The sequence below is a fragment of the Rhagoletis pomonella genome, unplaced genomic scaffold (assembly GCF_013731165.1).
Source record: "Rhagoletis pomonella isolate Grant_MI unplaced genomic scaffold, Rhpom_1.0 Rhpom_scaffold_00013, whole genome shotgun sequence".
In the NCBI taxonomy this organism is placed as follows: Eukaryota; Metazoa; Arthropoda; class Insecta; order Diptera; family Tephritidae; genus Rhagoletis; species Rhagoletis pomonella.
Window position 1 is genome coordinate 10,690,891 of NW_023458567.1, and position 26,745 is coordinate 10,717,635.

At 33.9% G+C, this 26,745-nt stretch overlaps 4 protein-coding genes across 7 annotated transcripts in view; 2 read left to right on the forward strand and 2 right to left on the reverse strand.

Moving 5' to 3' along the window:
• LOC118748761 (dual specificity mitogen-activated protein kinase kinase hemipterous-like) overlaps window positions 1–686 on the reverse strand; it is a 13,958-nt gene extending 13,272 nt beyond the window's left edge. The window contains exon 1 of the mRNA XM_036483426.1: window positions 38–686. Coding sequence (XP_036339319.1) covers window positions 38–398 — 361 coding nt within the window. The 5' untranslated portion in view covers window positions 399–686. The remainder of the gene's footprint in view (window positions 1–37) is intronic.
• A 2,137-nt stretch (window positions 687–2,823) lies between these two features.
• On the forward strand, window positions 2,824–3,420 carry LOC118748763 (protein FAM32A). The gene is made up of 2 exons (XM_036483428.1): window positions 2,824–3,119; window positions 3,173–3,420. Exons 1-2 carry the CDS (start codon window positions 2,889–2,891, stop codon window positions 3,293–3,295), a joined length of 354 nt encoding a protein of 117 aa, XP_036339321.1. The 5' UTR covers window positions 2,824–2,888; the 3' UTR covers window positions 3,296–3,420.
• Window positions 3,354–5,397, reverse strand: LOC118748762 (chitinase-3-like protein 2). The gene is made up of 4 exons (XM_036483427.1): window positions 5,108–5,397; window positions 4,225–5,052; window positions 4,019–4,166; window positions 3,354–3,956 (listed from the first exon to the last, which is right to left on the reverse strand). Exons 1-4 carry the CDS (start codon window positions 5,259–5,261, stop codon window positions 3,596–3,598), a joined length of 1,491 nt encoding a protein of 496 aa, XP_036339320.1. The 5' UTR covers window positions 5,262–5,397; the 3' UTR covers window positions 3,354–3,595.
• Window positions 5,398–6,329: 932 nt separating this feature from the next.
• LOC118748764 (serine-rich adhesin for platelets) overlaps window positions 6,330–26,745 on the forward strand; it is a 122,605-nt gene continuing 102,189 nt past the window's right edge. Inside the window, exons 1-2 of one of the 4 annotated variants that reach the window (XM_036483430.1) lie at window positions 6,330–6,556; window positions 10,652–11,973. In XM_036483430.1, the coding sequence (XP_036339323.1) occupies window positions 11,523–11,973 (451 nt within the window). In that variant the 5' untranslated portion in view covers window positions 6,330–6,556; window positions 10,652–11,522. Of the gene's footprint in view, window positions 6,557–10,651; window positions 11,974–26,745 lie in introns of those variants that run through there. The other 3 variants (XM_036483431.1, XM_036483432.1, XM_036483433.1) reach the window with 3 other exon arrangements.

Consider the following 26,745-nt stretch of genomic DNA (forward strand, 5'->3'; position numbering starts at 1 on the left):
TTTTTTTTTATATTCATGCATTTTCTATGATACTTACAACCCAGATTGGGGCGTTTTGTCCTGCCAATGGGGAGCGCCATATGATGTGCTTCTCTGTCGCCAACTCGTGGTACGGAGCCACTTGGAGCATCGGTGACAAACATCAAGTGATTATGTGAGTTATTCTCTTCCTCTAGACGCTTCTCCAGCCTGTGCAATTTATGCCCAATCGATTCCATTGATGAAGTGCTTGTCGTTCTGTTTGGCCCTGCGGATGGTTCTAAAGAAGTTGATAGTGTTATCCTTGCTTCAGTGCTTATAGCGACAGTGGCGGCTGTAGTCACTCTTCCTGGCTGAAGTTGCTGCTCACGGCTGCTACTGCTACTACTGCTATGTTTATACTCCGGTGCGTCGTGCATGCGTCGCGCGTGTATTTTGTCGTGTCTGCGCTATATATCCGCTGCCTCTGCCACTCCTCCGCGTATGTGTGACACTGCGTGAACACTTTTGTATGTGTGCGTATGAATTTTGTGCACTCGAAAATTTTCACTGCGAAAATTTCTGTCGCCAAATCCTTTTGCACCGCACTTGGTTCGCTGCGAACAATCAATTGCACATTTGAGCACAATTCTCTTTCTGTGCTGCAATACACTTGTTTTCTTTTTAATTGAATTATCACACAAATAACAAATAAAAAAGAAATGAACTCGACTCTTTCACTACTTTACAGAACACAGCAGAAAAAATACTGAAGAAGTTGCAAGAAAACTCAACAACGAATAGGAAATTCAAAACGGAACTACAAATATCAACAACGAATGTCAAGTGAAGGCAAGTTCGTGAAATGTCATCGGGCTGGAATTCATTGGAATGCACTACCGGAAGTCATTGGAATGGATTACCAGAAGTACAGGGTGGGTTGAAAATCAAAACGGATTACACAGGGTTGCATGCCAAACAATTTGTGGGAAGTATGCTGTGGCTCATGTGGAATGTGAGGTAGAAACACATGAAAAGTTCTTAAATCGAAATATCATTAAAAGCAATAAAATAACCACAAAATTCGACAAAAATAATTCTTTGTCTCTCTAAACCCTGGAAATTTACTCATTCCTCAATTGTAGGGTTACCAACTTTTCTTAACGAAAATCCAGGACGCAAGTTTTCTTCAGAAAAGTTGAACTTGACGGATATGATATGGCGCATATTTTCGAGAGATAATCGATTTCTCTCTTTCGTCCATTGCGAAGACATAACGTCGGCTGGGTAAAATATTGTCGTAAGCGCAATTTTGACGATTTTTAGTTTTAGATGCAGTTATATATTTTGAAATAAGGCCTTTCGATTGGTGTTATCAGTTTTTAGACATCTCCTTTAGTTTCCGAGATATTGACTACAATTTTTTCGATAATTTAGTAAAAATTTAGTTAGTAATGCAGTCACATTAAGCTAATCAATATCTTACAATTTACGTTCTCCATTTTCGGATATCTCCTTTAGTTTCCGAGATATTGAGTTAAAAGTGTCGTTAATTTAGTGGAAATTTTGATCACATTTTGTCGTACTTCATACAAAGTGGCGTTTCAAATTTACAACTTGATCATGCAGTTTTAGGTCATTGATATCAACTTTTTTTTTGTAACAAATACGAAACACTTTGTTCTATATCTTTGTACTGCAAATTTTGATTTTTTTTCAATCTAGCCATTTAAAAATTTTAAATTCCGAAAAACTCTCAACCTAGCGTTCTATGTATTCCAAAATTTCGTGATATACTATTCCAACTCTTGCAATGAAATCATAACAGATTTGTTCTTTTCCTTCTTTCTTCAATCTTGACAAAATAGACTGAGCCGCGAGTGGAATAAAATTTTACTCAATTCGCTCCTGAATTTGTGTTCATTTCTAGAACACTGTTATTTTTTTCACCTGCAATATCATTTTAGGATGAAAACATAAACTCGCACATTATTAATGAAAATGGGAATATTTAGGTCATAAACCAGGACGCTTCCCAAAAGTGCCAAAATCCAGGACATGTCCCCGAAACCCAGGAGGGTTGGTAACCCTACTAAATTGTGTGTAAACTGCGTAGAAGAAGCAGTTTTTTTGTAAAAGTGGGTAACTCTGTAAATTTTGGTGTGCTGACTCAGTAACTCCAACTCACTTTAATGAGTCAGCACAGAGAGCTGGCACAAGTGTGCTATCGCACAATTGGTATGTGCATCGAAATTATTGACGATGTTAGTAATCGAAATCGATTTAGAAAAGGTTATCCTTAGCTTCTATTCGTAGCTGGCCGGCAAAATTTTAGAAAGCTGATTTCAACTGGTGAGTTCATTTGCGAATAAATTCCCTACTTAGTTTTGCTTGAGAGTTGTCACATAAGAATCTGTTAAATGGGCTATGCATGTAAGCGGTTACCCAACGCACAGCACTTCACATGTAGAATTCTGTTTGGTTTTGACTTTTACGTAAAAAGGGTATAGCAGTGCATGTATGCATAACTGGGCTATTCGCCTTGCTTCTTGTTAAATTTGGTAGTCGTATATTCAACTGATGGTAAGTCTCGTGACGCCATCTATTATGGAACTTTTTGGAAGATCGTATTGTGTGAATGTGTCAGCTCATCAATTGAGTTACCACATCGACACAGTTCGAAACAATGCAGCCGAACCGAGCTATGCAAGTGTCAGCACATCAACTGAGTTACCATATCGACACTGAAGCACACTGAGCTATACATTGTCAGCACATAAACTGAGTTACTGAGTTACAAATTTTTTCAGAGGTGAGCCTGAGCGTGCGGCACATTTCTAAGAGTCAGCACAGTAACTCAGCACAGTGCTGAGTTACCCACCTCTACTTTTTTGTTATTTATTTACATTTTACAAACATTTGTTTTCACCATGTCGGACGCGTATGATTTTGTGGCTAAAGGTAAATTAAAACTTAAAAATGACCACGAAACCAAGAAAAAGAAGAAAAGTAAACACAAACATAGAGATAAGGACAAGGAGCGTCAGAAGCAATCAATACAAGGTAGCATAAATGAGTCTTTGGAGGAAAAGATTACCAACAGCTCCGCACCAAAGTTGACCAAGGCAGAACTAGCGTTCAAGCAGCAGCAGGAAAAAATGGTGAGCTGTTAGAAAGAAATGTTAGACATATCCCAACACTTGAAATTTTGCAGCGCAACAAACGCATAATGGAAAGGGCGTCCACCACACATAAGGAGCGCGTGGAAAAATTCAATGAACATTTGGATACACTAACGGAGCACTTTGATATTCCAAAAGTTTCCTGGACGAAGTAGTGCCACATTTGTGCCCCTCGTGTGCCCAATTTAGTAAAGAACAACAAATTTTCAAATCACATGTATTTTTATTTGAGAGTTAAAATAAAATCCGGCACATTGCATATTTTGCTATTTAAAACATCTTAAATTTGCTATTTTACAACTACTTATAAGTCATTAATTTCCTATAATTAAACAAGTAGGCTTTAGCGCATATCCCGCCGCCGTAAGCATATCGGTATGTGCTTTGGAATTTCATATCACGTTGCGTAACAAGATACTTATCATTAACAATAATTACATTCCAGCGCCGCCACTTCAGCTTTTACCAAACAAAATTGATTTAACGGTTTCGACAAGCGGAAATTTGGTTTTATAGGCGCGTGGACAATAGCCCTTTATATCATCCGTGTTCAATGAAAATATCATAGCGCCACCAAGTTGGTGATTTTTTACATAGAGCGCTTTACATGCAATGCTTGTTTCGTTTTCGTAAGAAATCCATTCGCTGCCACTGCTTAGGTAAGGTGAGCAGGTAGACTGGTCGTATGCTTGATGAACTAATATGTTATGTGTGTTGAACCAGCACAGCTCCGAGTAGGAAGTAAACCCCAAACTGCCACAGTGCCCTATACCTTCGGCGGGCGCGTTAATGCCATGATTAAGAGAGCTTACCAAACTATAATATGTATACAAATTTTTTATTTAGGTTTAATACTTAGAGAAAAATTTTTAGCTTACGTGAAAGAATGTCCATAAGTTGGCAGACCCACGACTAATTTCTTGCGGTCCAAGCCGTTGTTCAGCCACCAGTTAACTGAATAATTGATATTTAATGTGCCAAGTAATGAGCCCTCATTCGGACGCGCATACAAAGGTGCATTCAAACCTTAACATATAAAATGTTATGTATAATTCAGAAGATAATTAAGTATGTGCTTACTCACCTGTAAATGGTGTACCGTGCGAGTAAAAATGATAATCATATGTCATCAAACTCACATAGTCTACGTACTGGTTTAGCATTTGCACATCATAGGCGAATACAGCGATACCTTCGGGCGCTGCTGCGGCCACGGTCAGCAAGTAGTCGCGTCGTTCGCGCCTGTATTCTTGACGTATTTCATATATCAATTGTGAAAAATGCTGACGCTCCTTATAGTATGCGCTGGGGAATTCCCAATCCAAATCAATACCATCCAGCTTATACATAGCCAAGGTTTGCTTCACGGAGTGTACAAATACTTTGCGTGTCGTATGATTCTTAACCATAGCTGGAAAGCCATCGCTGTTGGCGCCACCACCCACCCATAGCAATAGCTTTAAGGCGGGATTAATTGTGCGCAGCACCGTCACATCCTGCGACAGTATACGACGCATATTGTCAGTGATAATCAATTGGCCATTACGTACACCAACCATGCCCACATTGATGTGTGTACAAAGTTCGGCATTTACATTTGCTAAACGCAAGTCATCGAGTTCATTGTCTGGATCGGGAACTGAATAATAACACACTAAACGGACTTCTGGCGCAGTGCTCATGGTGGGTGGCGCATTCTTGACCAACTGTGGTGCGCTGGGTTTAACCTTTTGCGCCTGCTGCTGTTGCTGCAGAGTACCCAAGCCATTTAATCCACTATCTGCAGAGTAGGAAGGGTGTAATTTTACACGCGCTGTCTGATTTTTCATCAAACGAAAATCGTGTGAAAGCGTACTTTCATGAACGCTATTGGCATAGAGGCTGGCACGTCGAAACCAGAAATCGGGCACGGCTGCAGGTGTGAATTGGGTGAGTTATGCGAACGTGAATTTACATAAATTACATACCTTGCACGTCTGGTGGATAATAGATGGTATCATAGGCGGAATTCCATAACAGGAAGACAAATATGGTGGTAAGCATATAAAGTGCCATTAGTGCTGCAATGCGCCACCAGGATTGCGATTGCGAGGGCTCGTTCATCAATTCGTAGTCCGCCATTGTTTAGCGAGTGTTGTGTTCAATTTAACACTTGATATAAATGATTCAATTACTATTGTTTGTAAATTTTATTATTGACTTAACATTATCAGCTGGTTAAATGGCATACGAAGAAATTACGAAGTAAACAAAAGGGTTTTAAAACAGTGCTGCCGTTTAGTACAAATGTTCCAAATAGATACGATTTTGCCCATGAACCAAAATTACAAGATACGTAAGAACGCGACGTTGTATTTGTAACTGGTTTTGAGAAAAAAATTCGTGGAGGCGGGTTCGTCAGCTGAGCATTTGTTTACATCACAAGCACCACTATTTCTTTATCTAAAGAAGATTTAATTCAAATTGACAACACATTTTACCGCATTTTTATTAATAATTTTACCTACATTGTGTATTTAAAGTGGCTGACAACAATTTTGGTTAATTATGGTTTTCGTGGTTTTCTTTGCTTTCTTTACTTTTCGCTTGTTTTCCAAAATCGACGTGATCTTGTGTCGTTCGTTCATGGATTTTGCCAAAGAACGTAAATAGACAGAGAGGTGATAGATTACGTTCTATGGTTTTGGGTAAATTTTGAAGGATACTTCTTGTTTAACTCAGCTTGAATCGGATTCTATTTTATATATATTCTTTTATCTCGTTTTATTATAATGGCTCATGCACATATTTTTTTTTTAATTTGTTGTGAAAACTTTAATAAAATCATTTGATAAATTCTCGAATGAAAAGGAACGTAAATCTAAAACGTTAACGCAAAGAACGAGAATAGGTTCAATGATTTTCATTGTTTCGGCAACCCAGTCTGAATCCATTACTCGCCACTTTCGAGCCAACGAGTGCTCAGGCGGTAAACAAATTCGATTAGGGCTACCAACTTCGCGTCTAGTAATTGTAAACAATATTAAATTGAGCTTTAAACCAAGCTTGTGCTTGGTAGACCGCGAGATATTCATAAATTAAAAAATAACAATGATTTTCAGCATACGGGATAGAGTCGTGAGTTAATTTATCAACTAAAACCAACACATTCGATTGATTCGTTGGCACTGGCAGCCCTATTGGAAATTTCCCCGCATTCGCGTTCGTTGGCTGTTGCGAGAGGTTTGTTTTTGTGTATACGGAGCGCGTCGATTATTTTAATTGACATTTTTTATACAGTTTGTGAAATGCGGCAAGTTTAATGTAATTTCCAGTGGTAAATTAAGTGCAGCATAAATACACATTTTTAAAATAGTGCGGTTTATGTATAATTTCCATAAAAACTGCTAAATTGAAAGAACCAGAACGGTGTGTGTGTATGTGCCATCAAATGCATTTTAAGCTTGATTTGAAATATTTGTAAGGTTCAGACGTGTCTGGCCCCCTTTTTGGCTGCGTACATATACTGTTTAACAATTGATACACAATCTCCGCACAATATCCAACCAGAGCGACGCAGGCTGCAACTGCACAGTTTTTATATTTATGTATATATAGATATAGATGTGTATAAAAAAGCATCGAATCTTACAAGCACCTACTCAGCAACACATCAAGTACGTTTCAAGAGGCTTTGCGTCGCCGCCCAACCACTTCGCTTTGTATCACTCAATTGCATATACAAAACAAGTAGTGCTAGCTTGCGTGCTACCCTCGCCTGCTCCACCACCCACTACCCTCCACTGTACCTGTGTTTTCGCGTATGTACACCTGCCCCGCCCTGTTCAACAATTCGATCCTTTTCTCTACCCCAATCCCCAATCCTTGTATACCATTTTTACTTTTCATTTAATTTTGTCTGCCCCTCTACATTTCCGCCTCAGTGCCCCATTCACTTCCGCAAACTTAACGCTACAGTGGCTGTTGCCATCCGATGTTGTCATTTTTCGCTATATACTTTTCTTATCACATCCAATTTGCATTCGCATATAAACTCAGTGTACGAGAAAATCCAATTTCCATAGCTGTTTTTCTGTTTCCTGCTTCCATCATCATCCTTTATGTCTACCATGTCTAAACAACAAACAATACAGTGAACCGGCGGGCAGGCAGCCAGGCAAAAATCGATAAAGACGCTGCTGCTGTTTGTTGTCATTTGCCGAGCTACTCCAGCGAAGCCAGGCTACTTGGCAGCTGTGGTTGTTGCTGTTGCTGAGGCGACATTTTTTTTTTGTATTTTGATGGTTGATTTCCTTCCTTGTATCGGTGGTGGTGGCGGTTGTTTGTTGGTTGGTCGGCCGGTTTGGACAATTCGTTTATTTGGCGCGCTTGAACGCAGGAGTGCAATCGCAACGAACGTAGCACTTGGTTGTCTGTGTAACTTAATTCAATGTACTATAGGTAAATTTTAAAATTTTCTTATATTAAATAAACAGGTTTATTAATATTTTTTGTGCTAAAAAAATAGAAAAAATAAATAGCCTAGACGCCACGTAGGTAATTGTTTGTATTGTTTATGTCAATCAAAGAACCTTATCTCAAGGAAATGTGCTGCAAATTCGTCATGTAGTCGCTCCACTTTAGTTGGGATAGGATGCTACTTCTCCAATAGGATAGCTTCAAGCTTCACTTTCTGATGGCTCCTAAATACCAGCTATGTATAACTTCTATCTGAATGTCACTAAACCAGCCTCCAGCTCCTACATAATTGCTAACAAAAATTAATGCAATTATCCATGCATACATATGTAGGTGTAGCTACATAAGTATACGTAGTCATCGACGCCCCAAAATTAATGTACCGAACTTTCAAGTCGACACTGTAATTATCACTCGCTCGCCCGCCCATTTCCTCATATCCCACCATAACTGACTGAATTTCACTGTCTGCATTTATATATATGCATATGTACATATGCTGTTAAATTTTTCATTTGCTGGTGCACTTTTCCATTTCCACCCCAAAATTGGGAAAAAACATATGCTATGCTGGCTAGGCCACCAACAACAAATTGCGGAGAGTAAATACACACATAGATACACGACTTTGTATATATATAATTCATATTTACAAACATACATATGTATGTATGGTTCCATGAATTAAACGAAAGGTAGACTTGCAACTGCACCGACACGCACCTTCATGCATGTACATATGTATGTAGCACATAACAGTGGGGCAGAGTGTGCGCAATGACACTTGCACTTGTCGAGAGTTGATGTTGTTGTTTCGCGCAGGTGGTGGCTACAGTGGTGAGTGCAGTGTGACAACGAGTTTGTCTTCTGTACATTCGCTGTTGCGTGTGGCTCCAAGTTGCTATCGACTGACTGGAGTTGGACGTTGTTGCAGTTTCCAACTGGTCGACATTCATAGCGCGCTCGCGAAACTAAGTGCATATACCTAAACGCAGTGGTAGAGAGCGTTTTAAATGTTGCAAGAAATAACAGCAAAAAGTGTGAAAAGTGTAGATAAGGAGAAAATGCAATGACAGCAACACGAACAGTAGTTAATAATAGTTAAAGGCGGTCATTGCCATATTTAGCCTACAGGTTGTTTGTCATTTTATTGCGTTTGGCAAAGGAGAAGGTGGATATTGTGTAGGGATTGGCAAGCCAATTTTGCAATAAGAAAAAATTCTACTAAATCATATTAATAAGATTACCAATAAAAGAGAAAAATTAAATGTACAAAAAATTAAAACCAAATTTGTGAAAAAATTTTTTAGTTAATAAAAAATAATTTTTAAAATTCATAAAAAAAACAATCATAATACAGACGTACTCGACTGCGGCAAGGAAATCGGGATTTCCAAAATAACCCAGCCCCCTGCTGAATAAAAAAAAAATTATAAATAAATTATAAAATGATTTTGTTTGCAACTTATGGTAATTTATTTGTTTTTAATAATAATTTTAACTTAAAACATAACTCAATCTATAACAGAAACCACTTATATAAAAGTTTCAAAGCTTACACAAATTTCAAAAATTTAATCAAACTTCAAAAAAATGTTCATCAAAATTTTTAATTAGAATATTTAGTTTATTTTCGGTTATGTAGTTTTGTAGCCCATTCAATTTTAGTCTAATAAATTGCAAGTTTCGAGTCGTTAGAAATTACCGTTGATTTTTTAGAATTTTGTGGACGGTGTTGCAAATTTTCTTCCATATAACGCATAATCAAAAACTAAGTATTTTTATATGAAAAAACTCCGCAACATCCTCCACAAAAAAAAAACATAAAATAAAAATAGTTCTAAAATGTAATGTTTAGCGACTTCAAACTTGCACTTTATCAGATCAAAACTGCACACCCGAAAATTATCTAAATACTCTAATTAAAAATTTTGATATCTTAAAGAACATTTTTTAAGTTTGATAATTTTTTTTGTAGATTAATATAAATAAACATAAGTTGCAAACAAAATCATTTTGAATTTCGAAGCTAATTATATAAAAAAATACATGACCCCTGGCGAAAATGTAAATAGTTTCTTTATTTAAAATATATAAATTTTTTTTGCTATCTTACTATCTAAAAACACCATGTAAATCAAAATTTGATTTGATTTTTGGCAATTTTTCGTTCAGGTTCCTTCTTCTATACAATGTAGTATGAATGTACGAAATTTTTTGTATGGAGAAATTGAGCAACAACTTCCACGAAAAAAGCCAAAAATCAACAGTAAGTCATAGCTACTTCGAACTAAAAGAAAAAAATTAAAAGAAATTAAAGTGAAAATTTAATGGGCTACAAAATGACATTCTCAGGTTGTTTATAAAAATATTAAAAACTCAAAATTTTGTGGAAGTTTTGTCGAATTTTCCAAATTTTTGTACACAGTTTAAAATTTAATTTACATGGTTTTTGCTAGATAACGAGCTACCCTTTCGAAAATGATTAATATAAAAATGTGTAAAAACCAAAAAAATTAATACAAATATAAACATATAAAAAGGAAATATATAAAAAATAAAGGTATACAAAACAAAAATAAAAAAAATATATATAAAAAAAATAAAAATAAACCTTAAATTAAAATTTAAATAAAGTAGCTAGAATTAAAAAATAAGAAAAAAACAATAAAAAAAATAGAAAAAAATAAAATACATAAATAAAATTAAATAATATAAAATAAAAAGTATAAAGTAAAAAAATTTAAAAATGAATATATAATAAGGAAAATAGGTGGTAAAAAATAGATTATTTATTATCTACATATATAAAAAATATAGAGGAAATATAATATAGAAAAAATGGTTAAACACATATATATATAAAATAACAAATCTTCGCATTAACAGTAGAGACAAAAAAATAAAATAAAATAAAAAAAACATAAAAACCTACATACATATGTATATATATATACATTTTTGTAGTCCAAAAAAAATTTTGTAATTAAAAAATTAAATATCTAAATTAGAAAAATCACCCTTTAACTAAAATATGATGTATGTATTTCCAGTTGTGATTTTACAAATTCCAAGCCCAAACAAAAATAAATAAAATAAAATAAAAATTTCTAGTGAGCGCACCGCGCGGCTTGTTAAAGTGTGAAACAAGCATAACTACACAAATATATATACATATATACATTATAAAAAGTGTAGCGAACTAAAAATTGGGCACAATCAACGTGTCATAGCGGGTCGCTGAAGGAAGCCCACAAGCAACGAAAGCGCCATGAAAAACAGGTGCTAATGCAAATAAGAACAAATCCAATTAGAAAAATATTTATGCGTTAAAGAGACAAGCCTCGAGCGCGAACCTATTTGGCCCACCCACTGGGCGCCATACAAAAGCACGCGCGGGTCAACACCGACACAGCGCGCTTAGCTTAACAAGCGTACGCGACATTAGTGGCCCAAACGATTTAAAAAAAATAAGCAGAAAACAGAAAATAAAATTGCGCACAACGCAGCCCCGCTGCCGACTCACAGCCGTTTTTAGCAGCGCGCACGAAGTGCACAACGACGGGCGAGTGAACCATTTGCAACGCCAACAGCACCACCAGTTTGTCAGTATCTCTCCAGCGTTCAGTGCGCGTTCGGGCCAAGCGTGAAACGCATCGCTGCGTCAACTGTGAGCTAAGTAGTGAATCAGTGAGCGCTCATATTTGTTTAATAAAAATTTCATTGAAATTTACATAAAATACTGCTAAAAAGGCATTCAATTAAACAAACAAAAAATTAAATAGCGCAGAATTCAGCATTAATAAAATTACCAGCGAAAACCGCCAAGAGTGCAAAACGAAATTTTCTCTGCGCGCACCTGCCGCGCGACCTCCTTTTCTCAAACATACTAAACGCGCGCGCGCCTCCCCTCCGCTTGTAGTTATGGCCGCCACACCGTTGACCCTGATGGATGGCAGCATCGCATCAACCACGGTTACAGCAGATGCCACTTTGGCAACAGCAGTAGCTTTGGATAGTAGCAGCAGCAACCAAAGTGGTGTTGCAACTCAACCTGCCGTGAGACCAACAATGCTATTTGGTTCTACTGAGCGTTTAGACACATCCGCTGCCGTCACGAATGTGCTCATCTCACCAAATGGCAGTTGCAGCGGCAGCGGTAATTCCGCCGCCACATCGCCATCATTTCTGCCGGAGATGCCACAATGGAAAAAAGACTTAATACAACGCCGCAAATCGAATGTGGCACGTACGATTGGTGCTGCAACAGCAGCAGCAGTGATGTCGCCGATATCCGCGGCAGCACAACAACAGCGTAGTGGTGGTCAACAGCATTCTCCAACAACGACAAACACAACAACAACAACAGCTGCAGGTGAGTTCGCTTATGATTTGGTTGTAATGTATGAAAAAATCGACAAAAAAATATTAAAAACGAAACGAAGTATGCAACTTGGTCAGCCGCAATTGTTGCTGATATTACAAATTCAATTAGCGCGTTTTTGTTTGTTTGTTGCACATATTTTCGTGTCCATAACTTCGTTGATTGGCTGTTGGCGTCTTTATTATTGGTACACATTTTTGAGTTTTTTTTTTGTTCTTAATCAGGTTTCGCTGCCAAGCCGCAAACATTTTTTCGCGGTTATTTGTTGAATTTTCGTTACGGATTTGCTGGCGTACTAAATGATGGATCAAAATTCTTCACTCTTTTCTCGCCTGCTCGATATGATGTTGTATTCAATAAATACTTACATGGGTGCTCGGTCATCCCACAATCGCCATCTTCGTTCAAGAACTATTCAAATTTTTTTTTCATACAAACAAAGTTCCTTCCGCGGAAGTTAATCTCACTTTGTACTACACGAATTAATTAGTTCAACCTTCGCCTGCTTGAAGGGCTACCGAACAATAGATAAAAAAAGTTGCCACCTTGTAGATCCCTCCAGTTATACAACCGCTATTAGACTTTTGACAGATTTGTAAATCTGTAATCAGCATGAGAAACCAGTATTTAAAATAAAACAAATAAATATATTAAAAGAATAAAAAAAAACAAAAAATAAAAACTAAAAATTTAAAAAGTAAAAAATAAACAAACAAAATAAAACAAGAAAAAATACAAGGAAATGAAAAACATAGAACAAAGACATGAATTAAAAACAAACAAAAAAATGAGATAAATGCAAATAAATAAATTTTAACCAAAAATTAAATTAATAAAACAAACAATTTAAAAAATAAGGATTTCAAAAAATAATAAGAAATTAGATAACAAAAATATGCAGAAGATAAAAATAAGAAAAAACCCTATAAACATTTTGGCGAACGTTCGAAAATCCAATATGAATATCGAACTGAGAACGAACTCAAACCCAACCTTAGTTTCCCAACGTTCATAGTGTATTGGAAATACATTCGAGTTGGGTTAGAAAAAAATTAAAACCATAGTAACAAGAGAGGAAGTGAAATCCAGCTCATTTTCGAATAGAAATTTAATACAATCACTCACTCTCATCAAACTTTCAATTCGATAATGGGCTAGATTTCGAATTCATATCGAAGGAAAAATTCATTAGATAACGAAGGTTCCGTTTTGCTGGAGAATGGCCTAGTTCTCGAATCGAATGCTAACCTATTCCACATTCGTTATCGAAGGTGAGACTTGAAAAAAATGTTAGTTTTCCAATCATTTTCGAATTGTTAACCAAGCCCAATGTTTATTGGGAATAAATTTTAAATTAAAAATACAAACAAAATTAAATAAATAAATTAAAAATAAGAAGAGAAGAAAAAATTTATAAAATAAAACAAAGCACAAAAAAAAATAATTTAAAAAAAGCAAAATTACAAAATTCAAAAGTAGATATAAATAAATTGGAAAAAAGTAAAAGTAAGAAAAACACATACAAAGAAAAGATTTTAGGAATAAAAAAAGTGTTACGAAAAAATTTATAAGTATTACCATTAGGGCAAGTCAATTATTTTGACTATGCGCGTATAGCATAGGAGGATTCTACGTGTCATTCTAAGCTAAATAATTTGCTGAAGAAACCATGGTTCTAAAATCAATTTGGAGTTTGCCAAATTTCGAAAATAGGTTGCTAAAAAAAATGTGAAAATTTTCACTGTTGCGCGCCCTCTGGTGGAGGTTTTAAGAAAAAGATAATTGCAGAAATGGATTCCTCTTACCAAAAAACCGCTTATTGCATGTTTTTGTACAAAATTTAGACACTACAGCAAAATGCTAAGAAACCTTTTTTCCCAATTTGGCAACCTTCAAATTGATTTTAGACCCATGGTTTCTTTGGCAAATTTGCTTGGAATTACACGTAGAATCTGGCTGTGCTATACGCTCATAGTCGGAAAATTCTCCCATACAAATTGACCCGTCCTAATCACCATACAACATTAATTTATCATTCATATATCAAGGTTTTCTGGTAAAAAAAATTTCCCGGTGTCCAAATACAGCTAGAAAAATAATAAATAAATAAAAATAAAAATAAAAAATTTTATTTAAGAAATGTTTCGATCGAAATTTATGATTTCATAAATAGTTCCTACGTGGCGTATGAGTACCTACCATTCTTAGCTGACATAAAAACGAAATTATTACGCATTTTCATTTGACATTTACATTTACAACGTTATTTATCAATTAATTTTCTTCGTTAATAAGCAACAATATAGTACGGGCTTAAACACAAATCAAAAGAATTTACAAAAATCTTGTTTCCCTGTTAAAATTTGCATTTTTTTTCAATCGCAGTGCAAGCTTAAAATAAAAATATCTTGCGAAAATTACCTGATCTAGGAAAACGGTATACAGTGCGGTAATCTTCGAGCCAAAATTAAGTTTACGTGTTTCGGCGTTTTTTTATCATTTTGGCGTCCTTACAGTGTTATTATTGAGATAAATTTTTTCACTTAAGAATAACGATTATACACAAAAATGTAGCGACACCCTAATAAAATGAATAAGTTAATACCTTTTTAGGCGATTTGTAACTTCACCAAAATGTTTTTAAACTAATAGAACACATATATATTATTGGCTGTTATTATACCTAAAAATCTTTTAAATCCGTTTTAACCGTTATTTTAGATTGAAAAAATTAAAAACATTAAAGCGCTTAACACGGCTTGTGAATCCCCCCAATTATTGCTGTGGATCGAAAAGTAAATTTCAATAATAATGAAAGCTAAACACCTTCAACAAAAATATTCTCAAAAATAAGCGCGGTTTTTCACTAACTTTAAACTTTTATTTTTTTAAAATCTGAGCGAGTTTTGCAAAAAGTTTAGAAATTGTATTTTTATGTTGTTTGTTGTAAAATGAACCATATTTTTATAAAAAAAAATAACTTAAAAAAAAAAAAATTTGAATAAAAAATATTGCATACATATATATGGTGAAAAATTCTCGTGTGCTAATTCTTTTTGGCGGCAGTGTACATTCACTGCTTCTTTACAATATATGCAACAATTTTTATTGAAATAGTTTTCCGAAAATTTTGTATAAAAATATGGTTCATTTCACAACAAAAAACATAAAAATATAATTTCTAAACTTTGTGCAAAACTCGCGAAAATTCAGCCAATTTTCATGCAAATTTTAAACTTATTAATCAGATTTTTTGAGTATGCTGATTTGTATATTGTAAAAAAGCAGCTGTGCCAATACTTTTTGCCGGCAGTGTACATTTGTTTGTACATACAGTCAGTCAATAAAGTTTAGGTACAGCGAATTTTTTACAATACGGGCAACTATTTTTTTAATATTTTATTTTTCGATAATTTTTTTTGGAAAAATTTGAGTATGCAGTTTTTTAGCCCATTCAATTTTAGTATAACAAAGTGCAAGTTTGAGGTAGCTGGGACTTATCATTGTTTTATAGCAATTTTTTTGTTGAAGGTGTCGCTCATTTTCTCCATATAAAATAATGTTTGATAAATTTTTTATATGGAAAAAATGTGCGACACCTTCAACAAAAAAATTCCCCAAAAATCAATGGTAAGTCCTAGCTTCCTCATATTTGCACCTTATTATACTAAAATTGAATGGGCTAAAAAACTGCATACTCAACTTTTTTCTAGAGAGCGTAAATAAAAAGTGCAATATTTGAATGAAATTTTGCAGAATTTTCTTTAATTTTGCACAAGGTTTGGAACTTTGAATTTTGGGGTTTTTGTTGTAGAATTAAACATATTTTTATAAAAAATTCGCGAAAAATAAAATATTTAAAAAACAGTTGCCCATATTGTAAAAAATTCGCTGTACCCAAACTTTATTGACTATAGACTGTACATAAGTATAAAAGTAGATAAAAAAAATTTAATTTCAAAAAATTGGTGTCAACCGCAACAGTCCTGCTTTAAGCCATAGATCATCAATTTAGCATTTTTCTCATGCCTTTTCCAGCTAGTAACTTTCTTGCAAAATCCTTCACAGCTTTACAGAGAAGAAACAATTTCTGCAAGAACATCAAACGTTATCTCGGAAAATGATTAAGAACTCCATTTGTCGCTTTTCGGTCAAGCAAGAAACAACAACCTTTCACTATCTTCGTGCCGCATCTGTAATTGTCACAAAGCTGCAGTCAGTCATCAAACAGCTTCAGTATTTATTTCGTCTTAATTGATTTCCAACCTACTTACATTCATGTAGTATAGTAGTGTTGTAAAAATCATCATCGTAGCCCCAATTCGTAGCGGCTATTAAAGCATTCTGCCACAAAGAAATATTTTTCCGTGCATAAGTGATGTACAGACGTATGCAAGTACTTACATACATATGTATCCAAAAGTGTGGCGCCAATTGCGCCGCTTACTTTTTTGCTTGATGACCTAATTACTAGATTATTAACCGCTTTTGTGAATTTTTGTGTGCGATTGTCTACAATTGTAGTTAGACTACTCTTTCGCCTTTTGTTCTAACTACAATAATGCTTTCTTAATCAGTCGCCTGTTCAATTGCGAAACGCTTAACTTCTTTATCTTTAATTGTGGACTTTCGCAGCTACTTTCAGATATCGCAGCTTTTCCCCAGCGCTAGTGTATATAAATGTATAAATTCTTTAGCTGCTGTTTTTTTTTGTTTTGTTTTTTATTTTTTTTATTTTATTACTGGGAAGTTTGTTTTCTCTATATGCGCTTTCGCTAAGCCGATAACTTAGCATTTTACAACATCGCTGAGCTTTGTATCTACATATTTCTATTTATTGTTGTTAGTGTTGTTTTCCGACGCTTTTTGCGTAATCGCACGCACACCTGTTAATTGAATTGAAAAAATGTCTTTGGCCTCCCTTTATTTCGCCGGCTTTTGTTGCCATTGTTTTTTTTTTTTTTTTATCCGCCTTTGCTTGCTTATCCAAGCCTCCTCATCTTTTGCTCTCTTCTCTGCAATTTCTTCTGTCTCCTTTTTTCTTTATTGTTTTTAATTTTTCATGCGAATTGTCTGCTGCCGCTGCTGCTGCATTTCTTTAATGTTGCTTACTTATTTTCCTTATGTGCCTATGTTTGTGCGCTTCGCGTTAACGATATGTTGTCCCACTTATCTCAACGAGCGTGAAATTAAAAATCCAATTCCATTGCGTTATTTTTCCGGCTTCCAAGCCATACACTCTATTGCCCATTTGGCGCGAGTCTCCCATTCTATTATTCGATTCAATTCCACTTCTTTTCTAGCGCGCTTTGTGTCATCGTAATCGCATTCATACGCTTTCCTGGTTCGTTCAGTGCATTTGCATTTGAATAGAATTTTACGATTTGCACAGCTAAGCCGGACTCTTAAGAATTTCCAGTGCGGTCGTCTTATGTACAAATGATTTTCATTCATGGCGCAGTTTATGGTTTAGCTTTTGAATTTTTTATTGATTGAAAGAGTTGTTTGCCTTATTGATTTTGGAGCATCTTTTAGATACGTTGAAATGATTAGCATTCAATTCATTCATTGTTCGAGAGCTAACGAACGCTTAGATGAACGGGGAACTATAGTTTTTCATTAAAAGTTGACCTGAAGACCTGTGCAAAGTGGTGATGAAGGAAAGCCAAGTAAACACATGGGTCAACCAATTAAAGCAGAGTCGACCACTTCACAGTGACGAGATCCAAGAAACATCTTCTTCTACCTTTGATATACATTGATCGCCATAAGGTAGTTGCTATTTGTGGCCCCAAAACCATTGTATTTTCAGACTGGATAAGGCTTTCAAATCAGTTCCATCCACATAAATGACTGACAACATTTGCAGGCTTCGCGGATCTAAGTAGTTTTGGGGCGCCGAAACACACAGCTCTTTATCATCTTCATCCAGCAAATTACAACAAAAATGACAAAAATTACGGTCAAATACAAAGCGGATGGGCCATGGTCATAAAAAATCGAAAAATTATGATTGAAAAAATTATGAATTTTATTAAAAACTGCAAATGTTTCGTCCTGACCTAATCTCATCTTTTTTCATTATTCTTGGCTATACTGTTCTTAGTCGCAAAAACAAAAATTTCTCGCTCGACCGGTTCCTTAGCCATTGCATGTGGCTAAGACTTATGGCGATACCTCCCAGCAAACATTTGGAGTCATAAATGAGTCTTTAAAGAGTCATATTTCGGAGCATTTATGCTCATAATGAGCTCATTTAAGAGTCCGAAATGAGGGTGTTTCCCTTCCTCTGAAGGTCGACTTATATGAGCTTAAATTCATACATCAAATGAGCCTCAATATGAGTCATATTGGAGTCTTATTAACCGCCTAAAAGGCTCACTTTGGACTCTTTAAAAAATGTTTGGCCTCATATATGAATGATTTCAGACTCTTTTACAGGCTCTTACCGGCCTCATAAATTATTACATTCGGACTCTTATTTTAGGTTGTTCTTTGAGTCTTATTGAAGGCACCATATTTGCAAAAACATTCAGAAAAAATGTCTTTCAAATAGCATACATACTTACCTGCATATATACATACATTCCAACAAGCATTTAACAGCAGCAGCTGCAGCTAAATTTTGTTTATTTTTCGCTTTCTAATAATTTTTAATTTCTGTATAAACAAGTTTATATATAAATTTCGAATCTTTATTTTTTTTCTATTGGCACAAGGTGCTGGCTCATAATTTGGATTATATATGACTACTAAAAGACTCATATAAGAGTCACAAATTTTTAATTTTTGAAACTCGTATTTCTTACCCATCTAGGACTGCTTTCGGACTCATATGTATATTCTGATCGCTCAGAATATGTTTGCGGGGCTATGTATGCACATGTGTATGTACATTAGACTGTACCAGAAAAGAAAGTTCGTCATATACCGCTGAGTTTAAAATATGGTCGCCCTTTTATGATATTTCGATGTTATTGTCGACACAATTTTTTTTCCTTCCAAAGTTCATTGACCTCAAATACTCTGTTTCAGTAACTACCCGACAGATTTCAATTCTTATCACCCTAACGTACCACCCTAATGTCAGTAAATTGCAGGTAAAAAAAATATTTAGCTCTTGCGATTATTCCAGTACAACTATTTAACAATTTTCTTTATTGCCGAATGTGGGTAAAAATAAATACATTTTTTTTAATTACCTTTCAAAAATACTTTAGACTCAGGGTTGCACGGCGAACTTTTTTGTGTGTACTTTTAAGGTGGTACCGTCTAATATAGTATATGGGTATTTCCATACGTCGCATACGTGACAGTCGTACGTTTCAATGTGATACAAAAAAGGAATACCATTTGTTTTCCTTAACTTTTTTGGGCCATTGTATAGCACATAATTAGCTCTATATTTAACCGAAAAATGAAATCAATCGAACTGCTTGGTCCTGAAATATAAGCATTTAAAGAGAGTGTCGTTACGTGACAAAAAATGGAAGTTGATTTTTTCTTTTCTTACAAAATCGCAAAACTCTGCGAATTGTGGATGGCTATTTTCATGAAACATATTTTAATATGATTTAGAGCAATTGTAGTTGTTTTTAGAGTTTTTTGAATTTATGCGAATTGTTTCAATTTTCTTTTACAACCCCAAGTGTGAAACGTGACGTGACGTGGCGTCACCTGACATAAATGTCCATCGTTATATTTTTGTTAATATTGCTTTTAAATGAATTTTTAACGCAAATAAAACATTTATTTTACGTCGTATATACTTTATATTTTGTCTTCAGCGCCAATTCAGGGTCAATTTGTTGGAAATCTATGATTTATTATGTTTCAAATATATACGCCAAATTCGAACCAAATCGGACCATAAAAACGGGTTTTTCGAAATATCTCGACCTTGACACCACCTAGGAAGACCATTTTACGCAAACATGATTCTACTTACAAAGCCAGCATATATTTTAAAAGGCAGACAAATCGGTCCGTAAATACGTTAGATATAAAACTTTTATTTTTTTTTGTCGTGGTGGACCTTCCGCTGGAAACACCCATATGTATGTATGTATTTTGATTTACAGTAAACATATATATTTGAGTGCATCACTCTGCATACAAAAAAAAGTCGATAGTTTTTTTCCTTCGGAATCATAAGATTTGTTATATTTTAAGACCTCCGTCAAAATATTTCGTAAAAATATCTGAAAATACCTCAAATTTTTTATAAATAAAATTAGTTTTTGAAAATATTTTTTTTTTAATAACCTCAGATGATAGACGAATTTAAGCCTAAAAGGTCGGCATAAAAATGTTTAAAAATTGTATCAATGGAATCAAAATAATGCGGTTTTTAGAGGTATTTTCTAATCGGTCTACCTTACGAACATCTTAATATTTTTCCGATATATTTTAGCAGGAGTCTTAAAATATAATAATCTGTGTACATAATTTCGATGAAAACCCGCAACTTTTTTCGGTGATGCACCCTAATCTATATGTATGTACATACAGTATTGGCCAATACAATAGCACCCCCATTTCAAAGTGATATTGTTTGCCACTCATGTTTATTTACTTATTTTTAAGAATTTTCAATTAAAATACAGTTCATTCTCTCACAAAACTCACACAAACTCAAGTTTAAAACTTTTTAAAAGACCGCAAAAAAGTGCAACAAATTTTCAACCAAATTTCAAACTTTTTTCTCAGAAGCGGTAGAATTTTTTTGAATACACAGTTTTATAGCCCATTCAATTTTAGTCTAATAATGTGCAAGTTTCAAGTGGCTAAAAATTACCGTTGATTTTTTAGAATTTTTTTCGCCGAGGATGTTGCGGGTTTCTGCCATATAAAAATAAATTGTGTTTAGTCGTTATATGGGAGCAAATGAGTTGAAGTTTAAGGGAAAGTTTGTTGCGCTCTTTTGCGGTCTTTTAAAAAGTTTAAAACATGGGTTTATATGGGTTTTGTTAGAGAATGAACTGTATTTTAATTGAAAATTCTTAAAAACAAATAACTAAACATAAATGGCAAACAATATCGCTTTGAAAGGGGGGTGCTATAGATATGTTCAATACTGTATGTATATACTTTTTTCCAATTTTAAATAAATTATTCTTTAGCCCGTCCTACCTTCGTCATTGCGTGCACCTTATCGCGCTGCAGTAAAATTTTTTTTTCGCACATAATTTCTGGTATTAATATTGAATTTCTACCCGCAAGCCCTCGCATGTGGCCTTTTGACCTTGTCATTCTATTTTGGTTTGGTAGAAAAATGCAAGACGATAAGAAAGAAATGGCTGCATAAAATAATGAACGGCAATAATGACTGATTTTAAGTAGGCAAGTAAACAAACAACATGCCAGAAGTGCTCTGTCAAAGTTTGCTAAAAGTCTCGTCATGCCGAGCTCATTCATAAATAGTTAATTACTTTAGCTGCTACTTGCACGCCTGCAAGTTATGAGCACTTTTAATTTAAACAAAAAAATATATATGTAGTACCTACATACATAGCTAGGTTACAAATTTCAATTAGTTTTTCCCGGAAGTCATCTAGGCAAACCGCGCACACCAGCAATACTCACTTGCATGCTGCTTCTTCTTTATCGAATCGCCCCGCCTCTTCTTCGTTATTAACGCCAGTTATTGTTGTTGCTGCATTTTTACTTTGCCGCAAAATTCTTATCAAGTTGCACAGCGCCCCACACGCCTCTTTGGCTTTCCCTATTTCAGCCCGGCACAATTATTTTACAGAAATTGCTTTAAGAGGAGAGTGCTGCTGTTTGAAGTCTTTTTATTTTTATTTATTTTCTCCTTCTAGCTTTATCTATTTTATATTTTTCTATTTTATTTTTTCTTTCCTACTTCAATGGTTTTCCACATCATTTGCGCTGTTATTATTTTTTTTCGGACCACTTGTTTCATTTTTTATCGATGCTTTTCAATACTGCGCTTTCTTGTTTTTGTTTTTTTTTTATGTCGCTTAATATTTTTATTGCTTCGTTATTTTGCGACTCCCTTTATCAGTCAGCCTCTTGTGGTAATTACACTTGTCGATATTAGTAATATTTGGTGCTTTTGTTTTTTTTTTCAACTTTCCTATTTCTGCTTATCAGAGCATTGATATGGCAATACATGCCCAACAAAGTTGTCTGAAATTGTTTCGGAAAATAACTAATAACAAATTGCCTTTTGTTTGTAATGCAATCACGTATTGAGAGATCTTCTAACGGCAGTTGGCTTTTGTTGTCGCGTAAAATATAAAGTTGCACGCGTTTCTTACACTTGTGGGTGCGGAAAAGTTTTTGGAATTCTTTGTGTTGTTTTTCAAGTGGAAAAACCTGCGCTGAAGTGTGAGGTGATTACGTTTTTGTTAGAGACAGCTGTGTAAATTCTATGAGGTGAGTTTGAAAATGAACTAGACTGTTGAAGTTCAACCAAAATTTTTGTTATTTCTTTCAAATAAACGCATATTTTTTTGGAGTGACTGTGCTATTCATAACTCGAAAAATTTCTTTGAAATGTTCGAATTTTGATCAACTCCGAAACATTCGGAAAGATTTTACAGAAACTTATACTCAAAATACAAAAATCTTTAGAGTTTTGTTCAACTCCAATATTTTTTTTTTAATCTTACAGCGCCTCATACTGAAACACGACGATCTTTCCAATCTTTTCAAAGTTTCTTCAACTCCTGGATTTTAAAATTTTCGGAAACCTTTTCCATTGCATCTTACTCAAAATGTAAAGATTTTATTAAATCCGAAATGTTCGCAAAGATTTCAAAATTCAAATTTGATCAACTCTGAATTTTTCGAAAATTTCTTTGTCATACTCATGTGAAGTTTTCGAAAACTTACTCAAAATACATACAATTTTTTTTTTATTTCTGGAGGTTTTCCGAAATATTCGGAGTAATTTTTTAGTGCCTATGGAGCTCAAAATGTAAATATTTTTTCTAAAATACTCAAAATTTTATCAGCTCAGAAATTTTTGAAGACTTTTCCCCAGTGTTTGATACTTAAAATATCTGCTGCAGAACTGCTGCTATAGCATCTAGATGCATTTCTGCATTTCTGTTTTTTTTTGCGATGACGGCTTGATATTATGATTTTATTTTTGATGTCCAAGTCAACTCCGGAATTTTCAGAAACATTTTTCAATGACTAATGCCGATAATAGTAAGGATGTTTTGTGAGATTCTCATAGTTTTATCAACTCCGAAATTTTCGGAGATGTTTTTCAATGCATTAGACACTCAAATTACCAGATATTTTGTAGAACTATTTTCCAGTGGTTATGAATCTTAGAAATTAAAGTTTTGAATTTTTTGAGCTTGGAGAGCCTCGCATTTTTCGGAAAAATGTTTCACTTCAGTTACGATTTTTTATTTTTGACAAACTCCAGTATTTTCGGGAATATTTTCTAACATAATGCACCGAGGGCGAAGAGTTTTTTGGGTTTCTTGGAATTTAATCAACTCTTGGCCCTAACTTAGGCTATTATTCTATATATTATATTTTGACACAGCTGTATCTCCTTTATCCATACCTTTACCGATGAAATTATGGGTCCAATAACAGACAGATAGCCGGTTTAGTAGCGCACGTACACGACTAAAGATCTATGCTGATCGAAATCAATCGATATACCGCTTTGGACAAATGGCATTGTATTTGAAATGGTGAAAACAAGCCTTAATACGCATCTTTAACGTCGAAAAAATTACAACTATTGTCGCTGCAGATAACGAAAAATTAAGTCCCATGTTTATTAGCAGTTCGTCTAATCCGAAAATATTGGAAACATATTTCAGTATTTACAGTGCTTAAATTTTGGAGTGCATCAATCTTTAATGAAATACATTTCTATTACCACCCTTGCCGCTACAAAAAAACTCCGAAAAAATTTTAAAGTGTGTTAATTTATATATCCGTATGCCCTTATTGCATTGTTAATAAAATGAAATGAAATGAGAACTCCGAAAATACTCCGAAAAAATTCGGAATCACTAATTAAATATTTTACTGTTATTTTTCGTTAAAATAGTATTTTCCTCTTAGTAAGTGCTGCAAAAAATGTTGAAAATTATATTTATTACTAACAATTGAACATTTCTTCCTCTGCTCGCACTTTTCCTAATCATTTCTGCTTATTTGCTCAATGAACCGCAACTAAGTGCGCAAAATTATGTTAAAGTACTCAAATGCTACAATTTTCCAACCCATTTTCTGTCATCAAAACACACCTACTAGCAAAAATATTGTCCTTTAACAAGGATTTTTACTGTGTTAATACTTTGTGGTTGATTCACTCAGCAAAAAAATATGTAGGTAAGCATAAAAAACTTTTTCTTTCACAAGTATGCGTAGGTAGGGTTAAATATATTTAAATTTGTGTGCGGGCGAATATTTAGGTCATAATCTAAAAACATATTTTCAGTAACTATCAAAAGGATTCACTCGGCTATGACAATAGACAGTTTTTATAGCGAGTATTATACATATAGAACCATTAGAAACCTTCCTAGCAGGGTGCGGAGACTACTCGTTTGTTTTATGTTAATTATTCGTTGAAGGCAGGTCGGTTGTGGTGCGTGGCGCCAAGAGTTTATGAAAAATAGTTAAAAGAAATAAAAGATACATATTTACATGAATGCGTGCAATTTCAAGGTGTGTGCCGAAAAGGTTGAAATGGCGATAAAACTAAAGGAAATTTGTACTTCCTTCGCCTTTTTGAGCTGAGTAGAAGTTAGTAGTGGGATATCGCTTCGTTATCTTTTGATTCACAGTTCAATCAGTAATCAGCCAAGCCAAGTAATTTTCTAACAAAATTTAAAACATGAACATCAAAAAAATTCGTTGAAATTTCGGCCAACAGTCCACTGACTTCCTGGCAGCCTGTTAATATTTCAAAGTTTATGAAAAAATATATCTCAACTGCAGCCGCCAGATTCTTTTATGCGCTCACGTCAAATTAGCAAATTCATGCACCAACTCGCATCGGGACGAAATTCTTGTTGTTGCTGCAAGTCCATGCTTACATGAAAAAGCAAAAAAACCGGAAAAAATCGCGCTTTTGACTCACAGTTATAAAATTCTTCATTTATTATTTATTTATGGCAGCTTAACATATTTGTTTTTGCATAAAACATGCATTGCAAAGCCAAAGAAAAATGCTGACTTGATAAATTCTTTAACAAAGAAGTATAAAAAATGCACAAGTAAAGGAATAGTAAATAAACATGAAAGGAAAAAATAAAAAATAAAAAATAAAATAAACAACAAACTTGGCCGTTACGGCTGTTTGGTAAAGGGTGTTTGTTTTCATAGGTGTCGGATTATAAAGAATCTACGTCGTAATTAATTCAAAAATTACATTCCCAAAATGTTTTTTTAAGACTTTTAAGCTGAATTTAGATTTGAATGTCTACCGAAAACATTTACACGTAAGATCTTGCATACATTTTATATTTTTTTTTGCCGGAAAAAATTTCGCACCTTAAATGTTTTGCAAAAATGTAAAATTTTAAATTTAATAATGAATGAATGAAACCCTTTTCAGTACATTTACACTCAAAATCTTCCATACATTCACATTCAAACGTTAAAATCTTTCCTTACCTTTTATTTTTTTCAAAATTATTAATAAATAATTTTTCCGACTCCAACAAGTAATTTTTCCATAATTTTAAAAGACCAAGCGCACTGAAAAAAACAATAATAACAATGAAAAACCACGTACATTAAAAAATTTTGTTTTTCTTCGGAAAATTAGTACTCGAAACTTATTGGTAGTTTAATTTTTTCGAAATGAAGTTTTTTTAACACGATTTTTACTCTGACAGAATACTAGAATTTTACTAAAAATAAAAATTGAAGTGATTTCCATAAAAACAATTCGTATCCGAAAAATTTTAAATACTCATTATATTTTTATATGAAAAAATTTCCATTGTTTCCAGCCCTGAAATTTTTGCAAAAATATTTTTCTAATATCTTTTCTGAAATATGGAGCCGTATGAACAAAGATTAAACAATTGCTTTTTCTTAAAAATTCAGACCTTTTACTTGATTTATTCAACTAAATTTAAGTAAAAGAACTGAAATTTTAAAAGGTTTTTATTATCTACACAGTAATTTTTTTTTTCATAAAATTTTTTTACAAAATTTTTCCGAATTCGAAGAATTAAAAAATCGATACTTTCAGTCCTTCGTGTTCTATTTTTTAACCGCTTATTAGATATTTAAAAATATTTGTGAAAGAAAAAATTAAAAAAGTTAAAAATCTTTATTTTGTAATTGAAATACTCTTTATTCTAGATCTTTAACAATTAAAAAATTAAGAATTAAAATCGTTCAAAACCCGTTTTATATATTTTTCCCTGTCTTTGGTAAAACACGAATTCCATAAAAAATTTCCATTACACATAGGTTTCGGAAAAAAATCAATAAGTAATTCTTAAGCAAACAAGTAATTTTTAGCAAAAAAAATACCGACTTCAACTCCCATATAAAAAAAAAAATATATGTACAGCTGTCCACAAAATAATAGGAGTGCGATATTTTGACCAGTTTTGGCTATTTGTCTTTTGTTTATTTAATGTTTATTATTTTTTTATAAAAGCCTAGCTGGCTATACAACAAACACCATATAAATTCAGATTTTAAACTTTGTATAAAAATTATAAAAATTTTGCAATTTTTCACCCAAATTTCAAACTTTTTAATCAGAATCTTTAGAAAAAATTCTGGTATGCAGTT